Source organism: Oncorhynchus keta, chromosome 1, assembly GCF_023373465.1.
Source record: "Oncorhynchus keta strain PuntledgeMale-10-30-2019 chromosome 1, Oket_V2, whole genome shotgun sequence".
Lineage (NCBI taxonomy): Eukaryota > Metazoa > Chordata > Actinopteri > Salmoniformes > Salmonidae > Oncorhynchus > Oncorhynchus keta.
This window is the reverse complement of record NC_068421.1, coordinates 68,199,303-68,216,327: the sequence shown is the minus strand read 5'-3', so window position 1 is coordinate 68,216,327 and position 17,025 is coordinate 68,199,303. Positions and strand designations below refer to the sequence as shown.

The following is a 17,025-nucleotide window of genomic DNA, read 5'->3' as shown; positions in this document are numbered from 1 at the left end:
ACTGGAACATACGTAAAACATATACCATGAAAGATTTTCATACAATTTTAATGCATCATAATTTGTCTTTATAAAACGATCACTGCTTTGAAAGCAGGGCCGTGGCAGAGGGAAAGATAAGTGGCGTAATAGCTTATCATTGGCTGTGGGGACAGTGACGTTACAGAGGCTGAAGTCAGTAGCTGGGAGCTGGCAGTATCTGCATTATTTCTACCGTCGTAGCAAAGACAGAGACAATATACTGGATATTTAGCCAGTAACAAGTAACACACATTTCTAATGCCAACGCATGTTTGGATATGAATTAAAAAGGTAGGTTTAACTAGCTCCGTAGGTTGTCTTTACAGGCACATTTTCAAGAGAGTAACAAGATGCTTTGCTAGCTAGCTTGTCCCCAGACATACAGAATAATCGGGGCCCCCAGAGGCCGGTCAGCTAACAAGGTTTAGCTTCAGAAGCTAAAATTATTTAGCTAACACAGAAGAGCCAGTCATCCAAATCGTGGTTTGACTAGTGCCGCGTTCTGTAGCTATCCAGACAGCGAGCAAGCTAAAGAAGCGGCTCCGCCTTTTATTGACAGACAGACCGGTTGGGCTAACATGGAGACGTCGGGGAGAATAACAACCACGCCAGATGCCCACGACTTCACAGTGGAAAACGTGGAAAAGGTAAGAATCTTAATCTATGGACAAATTCACCAATCAAACAAGTATAATCAAAATATCAGATGTGTGTAGACACGTGTTTTTCAATAATGTATTTTCAATGGGGTAGTTATAATGGTAGGGGGTATAGCTTTCCACATATACAGTATCATGACATGAGTTTATCAGCTAACGGTTGTCTAACAAACAAGTTGTTTTTTTGTCTTTGTACTGAATGAGACCAGCTAGTCTTTGCAACTGAAACGTCAACAATAGCAAGTCTTTATTCTGTCCCCTTGCCTGTGTATTCCCCTCACCATTGGTGGAAAAAGACAGTTACTCAAGTAAAAGTGAAAGTCACTCAAGTGAAATTGTACTTGAGTAAAAGTATTTGGTTCTAAATATACTTAAGTGTCAAAAGTAAATGTATAAATCATTTCAAATTCCTTATATTAAGCAAAGCATACGGCACCATTTTCTTGTTTTTAAAATGTACATATAGCCAACACTCAGACATCATTACAAAAGATGCATTGGTGTTTAGTGAGTCTGCCAGATCAGAGGCAGTAAGGATGACCACGTGTTTTCTTGAAAAGTGCTGAATTGGACCATTTTCCTGTCCTGCTAAGTAATCAAAATGTAATGAGTACTTTTGGGGTCAGGTAAAAGTACATTAGTTTCTTTAGGAATGTAGTGAAGTCAAAGTTGTCAAAAATATAAATAGTAGGGTAAAGTACAGATACCCCCCCAAAACTACTGAAGTGGTACTTCACAGTATTTTTACTTAAGTACTTTACACCAATGCCCCTGACGAATCTAAACCAATAGCTATGACTGGAGGGCTGGTCTCTCTGTATAATTGACTCAGGGCGATACATCTGTCCTCCTCTCACCCTGTCTGTGTGATGCACTACATCATCCAAACTACTCTGGTGAAGGTTGTTGTGACTGAATGTAGGCTAGAAGAAAAGGGTAGAGTGGGGTGCATTGAGTATACAGTGCACAATATCAAACAAAAAGTAGAACTAAGTACTATTTGGTTATGTCGAGGTCTAGAATGTAATTTCTTGCTGTTTGGGGTTTTAGGCTGGGTTTCTGTATAGCACTTTGTGACATCGGCTGATGTAAAAAGGGCTTTATAAATACATTTGATTGATTGTACAGAAAGAGATGAGGCATAGCACTCTATACTAAGGTTTTAAAGGCCTTTATTTCTATGGCATGTGTCTGCCCACTTGAGATTATTTCTCTGATTATGTCATTTCTAGTAGTCTATGTAGAGTGTTATGCTTTCTGTCCACATTAATCTTCCTAACATGTCATACACACACTGTATCTTTTCCTCTTCATCTGTCACAGATGAAGGATTCATCATCAATATCTAGAACATCTAAAGCTGTTTAATGAATCCACAGCAGCTGATGTGTGTGTGTTCTGTATATACCACCACAGGGAATTCACTTTTTTAATATGCAGCAGAACACAAACCTCAAGGCAAGTTTTGATGAAGTGTGTACTGGAGCCTGGTGACAGTTGGTGTCCTCAGTGCTTAGGAGGACAGAGGAGACAGTACAAAAATATGTTGCACAATGCTGGTGGTCAATAAGATGGCAGGATCCATCGCTCCCTGTGTCTCGCTTGCTCTCTCGCATTTACTTGCCTTTGTCTAAACATCTTATTTTCTTGCTCTTAACTCCCCTTCACCATCCTTCTGTTCTCATTTTTGTGTGATCCCCCCTCAGTACCTCTGCAGACAGTCCTGCTACTGTGATCTTCTTACAATATTATGCTGCCTGTTTGTCTTTGTCTGTCCATCCATCCTGTCTGTGTCCCTCTGTCTGTCCCTCTGTCTGTCGATCTGGTCTAAATTCTGAGAAAGATCAAATGTTTGTGTGCATTACAGTCCATGAGTCTTTGATCAGGCCTGGCTAATTGTGTCCCCATACTGCTGTGCAGTGGAGTTCTCAGCTAATGATGAGCCAGCTGGGAGCGAGAGAGAGAGAATTTTGGTACTGGAGGTCATTATAGCCACCATCTCTGTCATCTAAGGTGTGTGTGTTGGCATTCTGTGGCTGCTAGGTTTCTGTGATGAATCTCCCTGTTGCTGGGTGGCTGGTGACCAGGGCCAGAGGGGACGATAGGGGGTTGGTGGAGAGGGGGACGGGTGAGACAAAGAAATTGTGGATGAGATGGAGGAGCGAGTTGGACGGAGGTTGGGAGTGGGTGGGGGTAATGTCTGACATTGACTGTAAAGAAAGGAGGGAGTGTGGGAGGGGTGATTCGACCGTCTTTATTAGAGAGACAGTGGAAGGGAGTATGAGAAAGAGGGAGGGGAGGAGGGGATATGCGACAGTCATGATTAAGAGAGGGAGAGAGAGGTATGGAGAACAGGAGAGATGGAGAGGAAATTGAAGTGCAGGGGGAGAGGGAGAAAGGTGTGGCTGCATCTCAATAGATACAGGTGGCTCCTTCTCATTGGCCCTTTTCTGATTCACACAATATATAGCTAGAGTGTGTAGCTTCCTCTCTGTTTCCTCTACTTAATCTCCTTGTCTCCTCTCGTACTGCTGTGAATAGGGAAAACTAGGCCGGTGAAAGCAGTCGTTGGCCGGAAGGTGTCCACCATATGTGCTGTTGTTTTCAGATAGATGCAGATGAGAGAGAGGAGACGAGGAATGGAAGGAGAGCAAAACACTGTAGACCAGGGCTCTCTCCAACCCTGTTCCTGGAGCGCTACCGTCCTGGAAGTTCTCTCTCCAACCCTGTTCCTGGAGCGCTACCGTCCTGGAAGTTCTCTCTCCATCACTGTTTCTGGAGAGCTACCGTCCTGGAAGTTCTTTCTCCATCCCTGTTTCTGGAGAGCTACCGTCCTGGAAGTTCTTTCTCCATCCCTGTTTCTGGAGAGCTACCGTCCTGGAAGTTCTTTCTCCATCCCTGTTTCTGGAGAGCTACCGTCCTGGAAGTTCTTTCTCCATCCCTGTTTCTGGAGAGCTACCGTCCTGGAAGTTCTCTCTCCAACCCTGTTCCTGGAGAGCTACCGTCCTGGAAGTTCTCTCTCCAACCCTGTTTCTGGAGAGCTACCGTCCTGGAAGTTCTCTCTCCAACCCTGTTCCTGGAGAGCTACCGTCCTGGAAGTTCTCTCTCCAACCCTGTTCCTGGAGAGCTACCGTCCTGGAAGTTCTCTCTCCAACCCTGTTTCTGGAGAGCTACCGTCCTGGAAGTTCTTTCTCCAACCCTGTTCCTGGAGCGCTACCGTCCTGGAAGTTCTCTCTCCATCACTGTTTCTGGAGAGCTACCGTCTTGGAAGTTCTCTCTCCATCACTGTTTCTGGAGAGCTACCGTCCTGGAAGTTCTCTCTCCATCCCTGTTTCTGGAGAGCTACCGTCCTGTTCACTCCAACCATAATCTAGCGCACCTGATTTGAGTAATTAGCTGGTTGATAAACTGAATCTGGACGGTTCTGATTTGGAATATGTGGACAATTACAAATACCTAGGTGTCTGGTTAGACTGTAAACTCTCCTTCCAGACTCACATTAAGGATCTCCAATCCAAAATTAAATCTAGAATTGGCTTCCTATTTTGCAACAAAGCATCCTTCACTCATGCTGCCAAACATACCCTCATAAAACTGACCAACTTACCGATCCTTAACTTTGGCGATGTCATTTATAAAATAGTCTCCAACACTGTACTCAGACTGCATCCAGTTTGCTATCACAGTGCCATCCGTTTTGTCACCACATCCCCATATACTACCCACCACTGTAGTGGCTTCCTTTCGTCTTTACCATAGCCTCTGCCCAAGCCTGAAGCGGGGTGGTTTGGTACGCATATAGTCCACACTCAAGGTTTCCAAACGGCCAAACATTCAATGACATCCAGGGATATGGTGCAACAAAAATGTTTATTCTTCTTATATCTAACAAATAAATGATTCTCCAATCAACTTAAAGCATAGAATACTTGATATGGAAAATACATATTATTACCTGTCTTTATGGTCAAAAAACTATACCGCTCCCACATCTAGCAAGGACTCCCTCTCCCGAAGGCCCAACTTCCTGCCTTTATCCTAACACACTTACCACAATACAATGAATAGGCAAGAGAGGGGGCCAACAACTGAGTTACACTAACAACAAATGAATTTATCTCAATCAGGTAAAAATAAATCATAAAGGTACGTACCTAATATTTCATCATATACATTAATATTTAATATAATTACACAAATATACATGGAGCTCCGTATGTTCAGTCTTTTATACAAATATGTCCAAATCGGCTCTAAAATACCGGCCCCTAATTGTTGACTGCACTGAATGCACAACAATGACTTAATATTCAAACGTAGAGCCAATACACAAAACATTCTATACCAGAGCACTATTACAGTTTATAGCTATATACAAATATACAAGGTGCCATATAGGAAAATAGTCCATAGATCTCAGTCTGAGTTGAAGTGTAAAGGTGTTCAACTTCCAAAAATGTCAAGAGTTTGACGTCCAAAAATGTATGACTATGACATCAAAGAATGTAAGAGTACGACATCAACGAATCAGAGGTGCACGTGATTCTAAGATGGAGCACTGTGTGTGTGTGTGTGTGTGTGTGTGTGTGTGTGTGTGTGTTTCATTCCGTCGCCTCAAGGAGCAGACAGAGTTTATTGATAGGTCTCTGTAAAATATTGGTCTTAGTCTTAACCATGACGATCCGGACAAGACCTTTATCCCCTGGCAAAGCCTCCACCACACGCCCCATTAGCCAAGAGTTCCTTGGGGCGGTGTCATCAACGATGACCACGAGGTCACCAGGACTGAAGTTTTTCTTAGTTTTGTTCCACTTGTTCCGCTCCTGCATAAGTGGAAGATACTCCCTGATCCATCTCTTCCAGAAGAGGTCAGTGATATATTGTACTTGCTTCCATCTCCTTTGTGAGTATAGGTCGCTTCTCTGGAATAGTCCTGGTGGCAGGACTGGCTTAGCTTTCAGATGAAGCAGATGGTTCGAGTCAGGGGTTCTAGATCATTAGGGTCATTTGTTACAGTAGTGATTGGTCTGTCGTTCATAATCGCCTCAACTTCACACAAGGCTGTCTGCAAAGCCTCATCATCCAGTACTTGCTCTTTAAGGACTGAATAGAGGATCTTTTTCACCAGTCGGATCAACCTCTCCCATACCCCCCCATGGTGGGCTCCAGAGGGAGGGTTGAATGACCATGTCACTCCTTCCTTCAGTAATCCAACTTCCTGCCTTTATCCTAACACACTTACCACAATACAATGAATAGGCAAGAGGGGGGGCCAACAACTGAGTTAAACTAACAACAAATGAATATATCTCAATCAGGTAAATATAAATCATAAAGGTACGTACCTAATATTTCATCATATACATTAATATTTAATATATTTACACAAATATACATGGAGCTCCGTATGTTCATTCTTTTATACAAATATGTCCAAATCGGCTCTAACAACCACTGTGACCTGTATGGGCTCGTTGGCAGGCCCTCTCTTCATATTCGTCGCCAAACCCACTGGCTCCAGGTCGTCTATAAGTCTGCCTTATCACAGCTCACTGGTCACCATAGCAGCACCAACCCATAGCACGCGCTCCAGCAGGTATATTTCACGGGTCACCCCCAAAGCCTATTCCTACTTTGGCTGCCTTTCCTTCCAGTTCTCTGCTGCCAATGACTGGAACGAATTGCAAAATTAACTGAAGATGGAGACTCATATCTCCCTCACTAACTTTAAACATCAGCTGTCGGAGCAGCTCACAGATCATTGCACCTGTACATAGCTCATCTGTAAATAGCCCATTCAACTACCTTATCCCCATATTTGTTTTGTTTTTCTCCTTCGCAACCCAGTCTCTCTCCTTGCACATTTATCTTCTGCACATCTATTGTTTAATTCTTCACCACTGCAGCCTATTTATTGCCCTACCTCCCTAATCATACCTCATTTGCACACACTGTATGTAGACTTTTCTATTGTTATTGACTGTATGTTTGTTTATTCCATGTGTAACTCTGTGTTGTTTGTGTCGCACTGCTTTGCTTTATCTTGGCCAGGTCGCAGTTGTAAATGAGACTGGGGTTGGATTGAAAACCTACAGGATGGTAGCTCTCCAGAAACAAGGTTGGAGAGCCCTGTTGTACACTGTTGAGATGTACATTGAGTGTACAAAACATTAGGAGTACCTTCCTAATATTGAGTTGCACCCCCCTTTGCTCTCAGAACAGACTTGATTTGTCGGGGCATGGACTCAACAAGTTGTTGAAACGTACCACAGGGATGCTGGCCCATGTTGATTCCAATGCTTCCCACAGTTGTCAAGTTGGCTAGATGTCCTTTGGGTGATGGACCATTCTTCATACACACCGGAAACTGTTGAGCGTGAAAAACCCAGCAGCGTTGCAGTTCTTGACACAAACCGGTGCGCCTGGCACCGACTACCATACCCTGTTCAAATGTAATTAAATATTCTGTCTTACATAAGCCTCAAGGCTTATCTCAAGGCTTTAAAATCCTTATTTAACCTGTCTCTTCCCCTTCATCTACACTGATTTGAAGTAGATTTAATGACATCAATAAGGGATCAAAGCTTTCACCTGGTCAGTCTGTCATGGAAAGAGCAGGCGTTGCTAATGTTTTGTACAGTCCTAGTATCCCAGTAGGTACCTATAACAGCTGAGTTCAATGCACACTCAAACATCTCTTCAGTCTCAAACAGCAAATCGATTGAAAGCTAAATTGTGCTTCCCAAAAGTGGATAAGAAGAGGAGAGCAAATTAATACAGAAGTCCACTCTCTCTCGTGTGTGAGCGTGTGCGTTATGGAGAAGTAGGTTCCTGGCCCTGTCTTGATTCCACCAGTACAATAGCCTTTGTCCCAACTGTCTGTGTATGTGCCCAGCACAATTCCTTTGTGTGTGTGTGATAATAATGGATACTGTGGCCAGGCAGTCTGGATATACACCGGTCAAAAGTTTTAGAACACCTACCCATTCAAGGGTTTTTGTTTATTTTTACTATTTTCAGGAATAAAAAGTGAAGACATCAACACTATTAAATAACAGATATGAATCAGAATCATGTAGTAACCACAAAAGTGTTAAACAAATCAAAATATATTTTATATTTGAGATTCTTCAAATAGCCACCTTTTACACACGCTTGGCATTCTCTCAACCATCTTCATGAGGTGGTCACCTGGAATTCATTTAAATTAACAGGTATGCCTTCTTAAAAGTTAATTTGTGGAATTTCTTCTTAATGTGTGTGTTTAACACTTTTTTTGGTTACTACATGATTCCATATGTGTTATTTCATAGGTTTAATGTCTTCACTATTCTACAATGTAGAAATAGTAAAAATAAAGACACTCTTGAATGAGTAGGTGTTGTCAAACTTTTGACCAGTAGTGTATATCCTTTCCAAAGATAATCCAGTTAGTGTGTTATTACATCTGTTACCCAACATAGTTAGCCTAGACCACCTCATCTCATCCCATTGGATGGCTGCCTGGGTGGACCTGGTGCCAGCACCACAAAGCTAACGTCTAACCAGTCCCTTTCTGTGAACAATGAAGACAGAGAGGTACTGACACACACACACACACTGAGGGGTAGAAAGCGCGAGGGTGGGAGAGAAAGGAACCAACTACTGAGATACACAGACAGAGAGAATACAGAGAGAGGAGGGTGGTAGAATGTGACACTGAAACCAGAGTCATTGTGATGTGTAGAGGAGAGAGAGAGAGATGGTGTTGTGCTATTTCAGTGCATGATTGATATGAGAGAATTAGAGCACTTCCAGTTGAGCATGACGTCACAACCCCCTCCCCCCTCTCTTCCGTTATCGATGGTTGTTTCTTATTTTAGAGTCTGGAGCAGGTGCTAAATCTCATATCGTCATACCTGTTTGTGGTTGGATATCAGTATTCTCAATGGCAACCAAGTAATGATCATTCAATGGTTGTGAAGCTTTACTAATTGTGTTTTCATCTTTTTCTGGCTGGGATGCCATCGTCATTGGCAACATGGGAGTTAAACAAATATATGTATCTCTGCGCAGACTTCAGACAGAGTCAACAACCGCCCATGCCCCTACACACACACACAGGCAAGCACGCATGCACACAGAACATCCCAGCTTTATTCATTCATCAGTTCCCCTCCTCCTTCTGCATGTTATTTCAAATAATTTTATTTGTCACATACACATGGTTAGCAGATGTTAATGCGAGTGTAGCGAAAGGCTTGTGCTTCTAGTTCCGACAATGCAGTAATAACCAACAAGTAATCTAACTAACAATTCCAAAACTACTGTCTTATACACAGTGTAAGGGGATAAAGAATATGTACATAAGGATGTATGAATGAGTGATGGTACAGAGCAGCATAGGCAAGATACAGTAGATGGTATTGAGTGCAGTATATACATATGAGATGAGTATGTAAACAAAGTGGCATAGTTAAAGTGGCTAGTGATACATGTATTACATAAGGATGCAGTCGATGATATAGAGTACAGTATATACGTATGCATATGAGATGAATAATGTAGTGTAGGGTAATAATGTAGGGTAAGTAACATTGTTTAAAGTGGCTAGTGATATATTCACATCATTTCCCATCAATTCCCATTATTAAAGTGGCTGGAGTTGAGTCAGTGTCAGTGTGTTGGCAGCAGCCAGTCAATGTTAGTGGTGGCTGTTTAACAGTCTGATGGCCTTGAGATAGAAGCTGTTTTTCAGTCTCTCGGTCCCAGCTTTGATGCACCTGTACTGACCTCGCCTTCTGGATGATAGCGGGGTGAACAGGCAGTGGCTCGGGTGGTTGATGTCCTTGATGATCTTTATGGCCTTCCTGTAACATTGGGTGGTGTAGGTGTCCTGGAGGGCAGGTAGTTTGCCCCCGGTGATGCGTTGTGCAGACCTCACTACCCTCTGGAGAGCCTTACAGTTGAGGGCGGAGCAGTTGCCATACCAGGCGGTGATACAGCCCGCCAGGATGCTCTCGATTGTGCATCTGTAGAAGTTTGAGTGCTTTTGGTGACAAGCCGAATTTCGCTACACTCGCATTAACATCTGCTAACCATGTGTATGTGACAAATAAACATTTCATTTGATTTGATTCCTTCTGCATGTTATTTGATCTCCATTTCACATCATTAATATAAATATGAACAGTTATGATGATATAAGATGACATAGATCTAATCAATAATGATGATTGATTTATCCAGTCAGACATGGATCAATATCCTGTCTTTTCTTTTCAAGAAAAGTCCCTTAGCAGGGCTCTGTCTGTCCCCCAGGAATGATACAACATGACACAGGCAGTACATTACAGTAACTTGACTGGATATCAAAACCCAGACTGCTGTGTGACTCAAGACCTGTCAGCCTGCTGAGCTAATGCCTAGTCGCTAGATCTGAAGACTACAATGAGTCTTCAGGTCTCAGTTTACTGAACCTCCTCTAGTCTACATTAGTCTGCAGCACCCTCACTGTACCATGGTTGGGAGCATATTTATTGTGTGGCTGGTTGCACCTGCATGCTATTCCCCTAGGGGCAGTAAATGTTTAAAATTATTTTTAAAATAAATGTCACCTTTATTTAACAAGGTAGGCCAGTTGAGAACAAGCAGTGCAACACAAACAAATGTATGGTCAATAACACAATAGAAAAGTAATATTCATGAGACATTCATATTTATTTTTAAATAGCAGGTGCTGTTTCTGAACTGCAGCAGACGCAGCTTTGCATGACGCAAGTCTATATATATATATATATATATATATATATATATATATATAAAAAAAGAGTTCTTATATATGAGTGTGCTACTCTATTTCTTTTTTATACCCGGGGTATAATAGGATGCCACCTTTCCAACAAGTCAGTTCGTCTAATTTCTGCCCTGCTAGAGCTGACCCAGTCAACTGTAAGTGCTGTTATTATGAAGTGGAAACTAGAGGTCGACCGATTAATCAGCATGGCTGATTAATTAGGGCCGAATTCAAGTTTTCATAATCAATAATCAACATTTTTTTTTGCCGATTACATTGCAATCCACGAGGAAACTGCGTGGCAGGCTGACCACCTGTTACGCGAGTGCAGCAAGGAGCCAAGGTAAGTTGCTAGCTAGCATTAAACTTCTCTTATAAAAAACAATCAATCTTCACATAATCACTAGTTAACTACACATGGTTGATGATATTACTTGTTTAACTAGCTTGTCCTGCGTTGCATATAATCAATGCGGTGCCTGTTAATTTATCATCGAATCACAGCCTACTTCAACTTCGCCAAACAAGTGATGATTTAACAAAAGCGCATACGTGAAAAAAGCGCAATCGTTGCACAAATGTACCAAACCATAAACATCAATGCCTTTCTTAAAATCAATACACAAGTATATATTTTTAAACCTGCATATTTAGTTAAAATAAATTAATGTTAGCAGGAAATATTAACGTGGGAAATTGTGTCAATTCTCTTGCATTCAGTGCAAGCTGAGTCCGGGTTTTTGCAGCAGTTTGGGCCGCCTGCCTCGTTGCGAATTGTGTGAAGACCATTTCTTCTTCCTAACAAAGACTGTAATTAATGAAGTTTACATACACTTAGGTTGGAGTCATTAAAACTGGTTTTTCAACCACTCCACAACCTCTTTGGGCTGCAATCCCGTTAATGGGATGATATGACAACAGCAAGTGAAAGTGCAGGGCGCCAAATTCAAAACAACAGAAATCTCATCATTAAAATTCCTCAATCATACATGTATCTTATACTGTTTTAAAGGTAGTCTTGTTGTTAATCCCACCACAGTGTCCCATTTCAAATAGGCTTTACGGCAAAAGCACCACAAACAATTATGTTAGGTCACCACCAAGCCACAGAAAAACACAGCCATTTTCTTAGCCAAAAAAGAGGAGTCACAAAAAGCACAAATAGAGATAAAATGAATCACTAACCTTTGATGATCTTCATCAGATGACACTCATAGGACTTCATGTTACACAATACATGTATGTTTTGTTTGATTTATACATTGGCGCATTACATTCACTAGTTCCAAAAACATCCAGTGATTTAGCATAGCCACATCGATTCAACAGAAATACTTATCATAAATGTAGATGATAATACAAGTTATACACATGGAATTATAGATATACCTGTCCTTAATGCAACCGCTGTGTCAGATTTCAAAAAGACTTTACGGAAAAAGCAAACCATGCAATAATCTGAGACGGCGCACAGAACAATCAAGTCAAATTAGCCGCCATGTTGTAGTCAACATAAACCATAAATTACATGCTAAATATTCCCTTACCTTTGATGACCTTCATCAGAATGCACTCCCAGGAATCCCAGGTCCACAATAAATGCTTGATTTGTTCGATAATGTCTGTTATTTATGTCCAATTAGTTACTTTTGTTAGCGCGTTTGGTGTACATATCCAAACGATCGTTCTGGTCAGCGTTACGTCGGACAAAAACTTCAAAAAGTTATATTACAGGTCGAAGAAACATTTCAAACTAAGTACAGAATCAATCATTAGGATGTTTTTATCATTAATCTTCAATAAAGTTCCAACCGGAGTATTCCTTTGTGTCTTTTGAGGAGCCATGGAATGCAGGTCGCGATCATGTGAAATGCACATGACCAGGATATAGCTGACTGCCAGACACCTGATTCATTCTGCTGTCATTCAGTCCCACAACACCGTAGAAGCCTCATTCAAATTTCTATAGATGGTTGACATCTAGTGGAAGCCCTAGGAAGTGCTATTTCATTAATATCTCAAGGGGATTTCAATGGGAACTGTGTTGAATACATACCAACCTCAGATTTCTCACATCCTGTTTTGATTTCTCCTCAGGTTTTTGCCTGCCATATGAGTTCTGTTATACTCAGACATCATTCCAACAGTTTTAGAAACTTCAGAGTGTTTTCTATCCAATACTAATAATAATATGCATATATTAGCGACTGAGGAGCAGGCCGTTTACTTTGGGCACCTTATTCATCCAAGCTACTCAATACTGCCCCCCAGCCATAAGAAGTTTTAACAAACTATAGTTTTGGCAAATCGGTTAGGACATCTACTTTGTGCATGACACAAGTCATTTTTCCAACAATTGTTTACAGACAGATTATTTAACTTATAATTCACTGTATTACTATTCCAGTGGGTCAGAAGTTTACATACACTAAGTTGACTATGCCTTTAAGCAGTGTGAAAACAATGTCAGAAGCTTCTGATAGGCTAAATTACATTTGAGTCAAATTAAAGGTGTACCTGTGGATGTATTTCAAGGCCTACCTTCAATCTTAGTGCCTCTTTAATTGACATCATAGGGAAATAAAAAAGATACCAGCCAAGACTTCAGAACAAAAAATTGTAGACCTCCATAGGTCTGGTTCATCCTTGGGAGCAATTTCCAAATGCCTGAAGGTACCACGTTCGTCTGAACAAACAATAGTACACAAGTATAAACACCATGGGACAGCGCAGCTGTCATACCGCTCAGGAAGGAGACGCGTTCTGTCTCCTAGAGATGAACGTACTTTGGTGTGAAAAGTGCAAATCAGTCCCAGAACAACAGCAAAGGACTGTTTGGCCATAATGACCATCTCAACCGAAGACACCATCCCAACCGTGAAGCAAAGGGGTGGCAGCATCATGCTGTGGGGGTGCTTTGCTGCAGGAGGGACTGGTGCACTTCATAAAATAGATGGCATCTTGAGGAGGGAAAATGATGTGGATATATTGAAGCAACATCTCAAGACATCATTGGTCACAAATGGGTCTTCCAAATGGACAATGCCCCCAAGCATAGTTCCAAAGTTGTGGCAAAATGGCTTAAGGACAACAAAGTCAAGATATTGGAGTGTCCATCACAAAGCCCTGACCTCAATCCTACAGAACATTTGTGGGCAGAACTGAAAAAGCGTGTGCGAGCAAGGAGGCCTACAAACCTGACTCAGTTCCACCAGCTTTGTCAGTAGGAATGGGCCAACATTCACCCAACTTTTTGCGGGAAGCTTGTGGAAGGCTACCCGACACGTTTGACCCAAGTTAAACATTTTAAAGGCAATGCTACCAAATACTAATTGAGTGTACGTAAACTTCTGACCCTCTGGGAATGCTATGAAATAAATAAAAGCTGAAATAAATCTTTCTCTCTACTATTATTCTGCCATTTCACATTCTTAAAATAAAGTGGTGATCCTAACTGACCTAAGACAGGGAATTTCTACTAGGATTTAATGTCAGGAATTGTGAAAAACTGAGTTTAACCTCATAGTCCGCCCCATCCCGCATGCGGTTGCGTTACTACAGCCTCAAGCTCATTACCATAACGCAACGTTAGCGATTTCTAAAAATCGCAAATGAAATGAAATAAATATGCCTGCTCTCAAGCTTATCCTTTTCTTAACAATCCTGTCGTCTCAGATTTTACAAAATATGCTTTAGAACCAGAGAAAATCAATAATAAGTGGTGATAGCTAGCTTAGCATTTAGCGTTAGCATTTAGCACGCAACATATTCACAAAAACCAGCAAAGGGATCAAATAAAATAATTTACCTTTGAAGAACTTCAGATGTTTCAATGAGGAGACTCTCAGTTACATAGCAGATGTCCAGCTTTTAATGAAAGATTCTTGTGTAGGACACATCGTTCCGTTTTGTTACTATGCATTTGGCTACCGAAACTAACCGAAAATTCAGTCACCTACACGTCAAACTTTTTTCCGAATTAACTCCATAATATCGACTGAAACATGGAAAACGTTGTTTGAATCAATCCTCAAGGTGTTTTGTCATATATCTCTTCATTGAAATGGCAGTCCTAGAAGCCTTCTTTGTTCTCTGATTCGGATGGAAAAATACTGGTAGCTGACTTTTGAGCACCAATTTCCACGCAGACACCGTGTGGGACACTTGGCAATTGTAGTCTCTTATGGTCAATCTTCCAATGATATGCCTACAAATACGTCACAATGCTGCAGACACCTTGGGGAAACGCTTGAAAGTGTCCATTCATTCCTGTCGCATTCACAGCCATATAAGGCGATCATGGAAAACGTACCTTCAGAAATCCTGTTCATTTCCTGGTCGCTCAAACATCTTGGTTTTGCCTGAAGCTTTTGTTATAAGGCACTCACAGTGAAAATCTTTGCAGTTCTGGAAACATAAGAGTGTCTTCTTTCCAAAACTATCAATTCCAAGCATAGTCGAGCATCTTTTCGTGACAAAATATTGCGCTTAAAATGGGCACGTCTTTTTATCCAAAAATGAAATAATGCCCCTAGTGGACTAACAGGTTAAATGTATTTGGCTAAGGTGTATGTAAACTACCGACATCAACTGTAACATTGAATGTTGTGCATTCAATACAGTTCTGTATTTCACTGAAAGAATAAATGTTTTATTTTCGAAATGATAGTTTCCGGATTTGACCGTATTAATGACCCAAGGCTCCTATTTCTGTGTGTTTATTACATTATAATTAAGTCTATGATTTGATAGAACGGTCTGACTGAGCGGCGGTTGGCAGCAGCAGGCTCGTAAGCATTCATTCAAACAGCACTTTCCTGCATTTGCCAGCAGCTCTTCGCAATACTTGAAGCACATCACTGTTTGATTTCAAGCCTATCAACTCCCGAGATTAGGCTGGCAGTACTATAGTGCCTTTTAAGAACATCAAATAGTCAAAGGTATATGAAATACAAATGGTATAGAGAGAAATAGCCCTATAATTCCTATAATAACTACAACCTATATATCTTAACTGGGAATATTGAAGACTCATGTTAAAAGGAATCACCAGCTTTCATATGTTTTCATGTTCTGAGCAATTAACTTAAACTTGAGCTTTTTACATGCACATATTGCACTTTTACTTCTCCAACACTCTTTTTGCATTATTTAAACCAAATTGAACATGTTTTATTTATTTGAGACTAAATTGATTTTATTTATCTATTGTATTAAGTTAAAATAAGTGTTTATTCAGTATTGTTGTAATTGTCATTATTACATATATAAATCGACCAATTTAATCGGAATCTGCTTTTTTTGGTCCTCCAATAATCGGTATCGGCGTTGAAAAATCATAATTGGTCGACCTCTAGTGGAAACGTCTAGGAGCAACAATGGCTCAGCCTCGAAGTGGTAGGCCACACAAGCTCACAGAAAGGGGGCCTCCGAGTGATGAAGCGCGTAGAGTAAAAATCGTCTGTCCTCGGTTGCAACACTCACTACCAAGTTCCAAAATGCCTCTGGTAGCATCCACGCGTTGACTGGAGTGGTGTTAATCTCGCCGCCTTTGGACCCTGGAGCTGTGGAAACGTGCTTTCTGCAGTGATGAATCACGCTTCACCATCTGGCAGTTTGACGGACGAATCTGGGTTTGGCGGATGCCAGGGGAATGCTACGTGCCCAAATTCATAGTGCCAACTGTAAAGTTTGGTGGAGGAGGAATAATGGTCTGGGGCTGTTTTTCATGGTTCGGGCTAGGTCCCCCTTCCAGTGAGGGGAAATCTTAACGCTACAGCATCCAATGACATTCTAGACGATTCTGTACTTCCAACTTTGTGGCAACAGTTTGGGGAAGGCCCTTTCCTGTTTCAGCATGACAATGCCCCCGTGCACAAAGTGAGGTCCATACAGATATGGTTTTTCGAGATCGGTGTGGAAGAACTGGACTGGCCTGCACAGAGCACTGACCTCAACCCAATTGAATACCTTTGGGATGAATTGGAATGCCGACTGCGAGCCAGGCCTAATTGCCCAACATCAGGGCACGACCTCATTAATGCTCTTGTGGCTGAATGGAAGCAACGTTTCAACATCTAGTGGAAAGCCTTCCCAGAAGAGTGGAGGCTGTTAAAGCAGCAAAGGGGGACCAACTCTATATTAATGGCCTTGATTTTGGAATGAGATGTTCAACAATCATATGTCCACATACTTTTGGTCATGTAGTGTATCTAGCGGTTTCTGTGTGCTATCTGAGAGCCTGTTACTTGAGTAGTGGGCAGATGGATAATCTGACTGCCGCACAGAGTCGCTTTCACCTGCAGCCCAGTACTTCCTCCTGGCTCCTTCTACACTTTGCTTTTAATGTTTCCTCTCTTCCACTCTCTGACACACACACACACTGGGAGAGTACCAGTATAGTAGCTAGTTCTTTCAGAGTCTAAGTACCTCTGTGTGTGTGTGTGTGTGTGTGTGTGTGTGTGTGTGTGTGTGTGTGTGTGTGTGTGTGTGACCATATGGAGAGACTGCTGCAGACAGACAAAGGGGTGCTCTTCACCTGCAGACAGAGGGAGCGAGACGGGAGGCTAT

At 41.7% G+C, this 17,025-nt stretch overlaps 1 protein-coding gene across 2 annotated transcripts in view; it reads left to right on the top strand.

The window, feature by feature from the left end:
• Nucleotides 1–168: 168 nt before the first annotated feature.
• ipo13b (importin 13b) overlaps nucleotides 169–17,025 on the top strand; it is a 53,971-nt gene continuing 37,114 nt past the window's right edge. The window contains exons 1-2 of one of the 2 annotated variants that reach the window (XM_052458710.1): nucleotides 169–312; nucleotides 581–668. In XM_052458710.1, coding sequence (XP_052314670.1) covers nucleotides 290–312; nucleotides 581–668 — 111 coding nt within the window. In that variant the 5' untranslated portion in view covers nucleotides 169–289. Of the gene's footprint in view, nucleotides 669–17,025 lie in introns of both variants that reach the window. The other variant, XM_052458712.1, reaches the window with a different exon arrangement.